The following is a 5,136-nucleotide window of genomic DNA, read 5'->3' as shown; positions in this document are numbered from 1 at the left end:
GAAGTTGGTGCAGGAAAGGAGCAAATGCTCTCCTAGTATCACAAAGCCAAAGAATGGATTACCTGATGTTGAGGCAGCAGAAAGCCTGTGGGTGCAGGGCTCCTTTAGCATTTGGTTAGTCAGGGCTACTGGGGACCTTAGGAGGGAGGGAGGTGCTTTAAGTAACTGGAGTTGTATGACAGGGAATAGAATCGAGCCCCTCCACCTTTGCATTCCTTTTGGGAATGACTTCTTGGAGTTTACCACTGCCTTGCAGCTGGGCAGATTGTTGGGGAAGACAGTAGCTTCAGGTGAGTGGCATCCCTGAAGGCCAGGGTAGACACCTCGCTCACCACCTCTGCTGGACTAACTGGACAGACAATAGGAGCCCTGAAGACATGTCCCTAAGCCCAGCTTCCAAGAGTGTCTGGAAGTTTTTATCCCTGGAGGGGAGCATGGGGTAATCCCTTTTGTGAGGCAGAAGGGAGCTTTAGTATCCTCAAATGCAACCTCCATCAGGTAAGTCTCAGGATCCTTTGCTACTGTTGTCCAGGGCAGTCACTGCTTTTTAAAGAACCAATTACAGTAATTATTTCAGTCCCTTGTAAATCTTCACGTTTGTATTGCTATTTCATATTTTTACTCTCTTCTTGAAACATCAGCTATGATATGAGTTTCTGTCTTATGGCTTTTCTCTTATTGATCATTTATAATAGTGGTAGCCTTTTCCCATTACAGAACAAGCTTGCCAACCCCTGGTCTTAAGCATGTAACACCATGATCTTTCAAAGCCTACCTTAATATCATGGAATCAAGTTGTCAGGCTGCAATTCAAAACCTTTCCTTTTTCTACCCATGTGTTACAAACTTCCAGGGAAGTAGGAGAACTAAGCTCTGATCCATACCAAATGGCATTATTCTTGGTTTCATTAAAATCTGAATGCTAGTCAAGAGAACAAAAATGCATAGGTTAAGAGGAAATACACACAAAAAGATACAAAATCATGAAGGAACACATTTCAGAATTACACTCTGCTGCTTTAACTGGAATTTTGAAAAACAATTTTTGGTGTTTTACATAAAAATCACATTGCATCACTTTTTTAAGGAATGAGTAGTTTAGCTATAACTTATCTTCAAAATGTTTGTATCCATCTATTCAAATATAGTTATATGTAGAAATAATTTCAGGATTACAGCTGTGTGAAGAATGGGGGCAAGTCTAGTCCAGGATGGCTTTAGTTAACCCCCACTCTCCACAGCCCCCTTCAGAAATTCCAAGTGCTGGAAATAAAAATCCAAGCCTACTCGTGTGATGTGTGCTGTAGATTGGATGCCCCCTCCCCCAACCTCATTGAAGCTTAAATCCCCACTGCAATTGTTGAGGGTGGGAAACCCTATTATGGTAATTGAAAGATGGGACCTTGAAGAGGTGATTAGATTGTAGGACCAGGATGTAGTGAATGGATTAACAATGGTGGCCAATCATGCTGGCTTGGAGGGCTTTAAAAAGGGGGAGAATGAGCTTAGTCTCTTGCTCTCTCCTCTCCACCATTTTCACAATGTGATACTCTGCCGTCATTGTTGTCACCACCAAGGCATCAGATGTGTTGGACTTTGGACTTTCCAGCCTCAGAAACTGTTAAGCAGTACATTTCATTTTCTTTATAAAACACCCAGTTCAGTTTATTTTGTTATAAGCAACAGAAACGGACTAATACAATGTGTATACCTTGCAGGTAATTAATTCACTTTCTTCTCCTACAATAGTGATACCCAGGCTTTTAGGGCCGAAAGAGAATCTGCTTAGGAAAATGAAACATGACAGGTTTTGGCTATTATACCTTTGTGGCAAAGAAGAGAAGCAAAGTAATTTCTATGAAACAAGATGAGATGGAAAATTCTTCGATGCAACAATACTCCTAGGCAAAATGTAACAGTACTAATTACGTTAAACATTTAGCTAGCTCCTTAGCCTTTTGATTGACCTATTCATAACTCCAAATAGGCAACTATTCAAAATGAGTAGATCATAAAAATATAACATGTATATTTGTATATAATGCTTATATTAAAAGATGGTAAATATGCATCCTCATTATTATGAGACCAGGTGCCTCAAGAATATTTTTATTTGCTTCTGTATTTACTGATGATTCTATTAGTCAAGTTACAACTCCAGAATTATGATAAAGTTATCTCTCATTAGAGGTGTCAAATTGGCTTTAAAACAATTTTACTTTTCTTTAAACTTACAGCATTAAAAAAATACTCCAAACTGAGTTATACTCAAAGTTCCTAACACTTGTGCATGTAACTTACAAAAGTCCCAGAAAATGTAAGAGCCACACACATTTTTTTCCCCTCCAGAAATAGCTTGGATTCATAAATGTACCATAACTTATGACATGCAAGGTCACTAAATTTGATACAAAAGTCAAGGGAAAAAAAACATGAATTTTCATCTTGCATAAACAGAATGAGGTACTGAAAATGTTTCTCCAGCTAATTTCAAAGAACTGTTAGTTCATAAAACATCATCTTAGTTAGTTCTGAGCCCTGGATTTCAGGATTTGCTTTTCTACTTCTGTCAAGAAGAATGTAGTGTCTGCGCTTGACTGACGTGCATCCACTTGAGTACTTTTTTCAGGGATCTTAGACCTTTGCTACAGGGACATCTTCCAACCGTCCCATTAGTGTTTAAACTAGAAGGTAGGAGGTTCTTGCTCCTAAAGTGTTCAGCACATAGTGCCATGTAAATGCTAGGTTCTCCAAAAATCCTAGCATCTTCTGGCCACACTACCATCTGGCCTTAGGCAGGTGTGCCATGTTTTTAACATGTTCCTCTTCTCCAAGTGCAGTGATAATTTAAATGAGAAACAAAATCTGCATTGCTCCAGTTGACTGGTATCAGCACATGAATTGACTTTTCAGATTCTATTCTATAAGTAGAAAGTGGTTCTCTTTACACATTTTCACTCCAATTCCCATTTTTTTCTCCCATAGGAATACAGGATATAAAGCAGCTCCAAATAATAACACGCACATTACAAGAGTCCCATAGTTACCCACTGAATATGACCGTGTTGCTGAAGTCATTCAATGTGTTCTGTCATATACTGAAGCCTTCAGGCTAACGGTGTTGGACTGCAAACTGGAAATATATTTGAAGGGTATTTGCTAGCAAGTGAATCATCTATATATAGACCATTTTATTTTTGATTCCATTTCAGATTTAGTTTTAATAAAGTAATGCAAATCATTTAAAGAAAAAAACCTTTAATTTTAAATTCTGATCTATGCATAAAATTCGTTTTTATATCATGGTTAAATTTAGTACAAACTATAAAAATGTTAACACTGAATGTTCAACAGAAATCTACTAAGATCTCTTAGAAAAATTACTTAAATAACAGCAAGTCATTTACTGCTATGAGGTTAACACATAAAGAAAAAAACATTCACACATTTTACTGAAATTTTCAGTAAATAATTTTAGCCATAATACTTGTCGTAAAATTAAAAGTTCAAAGTTGTGTGTGGCTTTGTAGTGATTACAATTTGCAATAAAAATACTTAGCCAAATCTTTTTTCATCTAATCAGAACAATCTTAGTTTTTAAAAAACCACTGGTTAAAATTTGCAAACCTTAAAAAGGACACCAATTGTGAATGAAGTAGATGCATCATAACTTAGCTTAAAGTGGAAGATGGTAAAATCTAGATGCTTTTAAGTTTGAATTGCACAAGGAAAATATCAGAGGAAAAAACATTCAGAGCCATAATTATTACTTTAAAAAAATATTAGGTCATTCTTATATTAAAAACATTAAATGAACCAAAGCCAGAAAGTACTGAATTTTTACACAAGCTTCTTTTGTATTTCAATGTTGTTTATTGAGGAGTGAATGAGAGACTACTGCCAGACATGCCAATGACACTTCACATTCAAGGGCTGGAAGTGAAAAGCTTCCAAACTGAGTCACTGCATAAGCCTTTTGGGGAAAAAGAACTGAAAGTGACATTAAATATGACATCTTCATGCTTGTTTGCCATCAGTTTTTTTCAACTTTTGGATCTATGGTTTGCTGAGTAGAAGATTTCTTTCTACCCTACAAAAAGACTCACACTCCAATTAACAGAATGAATACTAGGTGTATAACAATTTGTTTTAACACACATCTATGATGAGTAACTGATCTTAAAGCTGTCTTTCCTTAAACTTCCTAATGTGTAATGAGAAAAATTAATTTTATTTCCCTTTCCCCTTCACACGGGTGGGTTATCCCAATAGAAAAATACTCTTCAGTGCTACCGTAGGGCTTACAGGGAGCTCCTTCAGTGGTCTGCTGGAAACCCACTGAACTCCATTCCGCAACAAAGTGCTGCTCTTCCTGCTTGTGGATCTCCAGAAGAATGGCCTACATAAGACACTACCGTTCTCTTTTTCTCAAAAACAAAACAAAGAAACCTAAACAAAAGGGTAAACGTTTATTTGGAGTTAGTTTTCTGGTGGGTGATATTAAGGCCCTTCAAGCAGAGTTCAGGAGCTCCTGTATGGCTGCCTGCTGCTCAGGACTGAGCTGTGATATGCATTCAGTCCACAGTCCTCCAGAAGTCTATGGAAAAAGACATTTTCATGGATTTAGATATGGTAAAATGATCATTTGGAAGGATTTTAATAATCATCATAGGTAGATTGTAACACGCCAAAATACCTTCTCTCTATGTAGCTTAGTTCGATGAATATCATTGTAAAAGCAAGAAATCTGTTCATTTCTTTAAGTTCATTTCATTTACAGTAAGTTTTCTTCATTTTTACATTGAAAAAGCCACACTATGAAGATGACACCTTAAAGTAACCTATATACCGTATGAATTTAGGAAGTAAAAATCATTTACAATTTTTTGGTAGCTGACACCTTACTATTACTAAATCTCATCTTTTTCTTCAGATACGCAGAAAAACTACTATATAAATGAGCATGTGCTAAGCACCAACTGGAAGGCTCAAAAAGTCTCAAATTTAAGATAAAGGTTCTAGTTCTAATAAATAATGAGAATATATGGATAGATTATATTAAGTATAATCCATTTGAGGATTGGAGACAAGGAAACATAAAAAGATTTCCTTGGACTATTCAAAATGAGTAGATCA

At 36.4% G+C, this 5,136-nt stretch overlaps 1 protein-coding gene across 1 annotated transcript in view; it reads right to left on the bottom strand.

Annotated features, from left to right (window-relative positions):
- Positions 1 to 3,241: 3,241 nt before the first annotated feature.
- Positions 3,242 to 5,136, bottom strand: part of IPO5 (importin 5) — a 35,378-nt gene continuing 33,483 nt past the window's right edge. Inside the window, exon 25 of the mRNA XM_008578356.1 lies at positions 3,242 to 4,597. Coding sequence (XP_008576578.1) covers positions 4,511 to 4,597 — 87 coding nt within the window. The 3' untranslated portion in view covers positions 3,242 to 4,510. The remainder of the gene's footprint in view (positions 4,598 to 5,136) is intronic.

Source organism: Galeopterus variegatus, unplaced genomic scaffold (genome assembly GCF_000696425.1).
Source record: "Galeopterus variegatus unplaced genomic scaffold, G_variegatus-3.0.2 Scaffold74, whole genome shotgun sequence".
In the NCBI taxonomy this organism is placed as follows: domain Eukaryota; kingdom Metazoa; phylum Chordata; class Mammalia; order Dermoptera; family Cynocephalidae; genus Galeopterus; species Galeopterus variegatus.
Note: the sequence above shows the minus strand (reverse complement) of the source record. Positions and strands in the feature narration are given on the sequence as shown.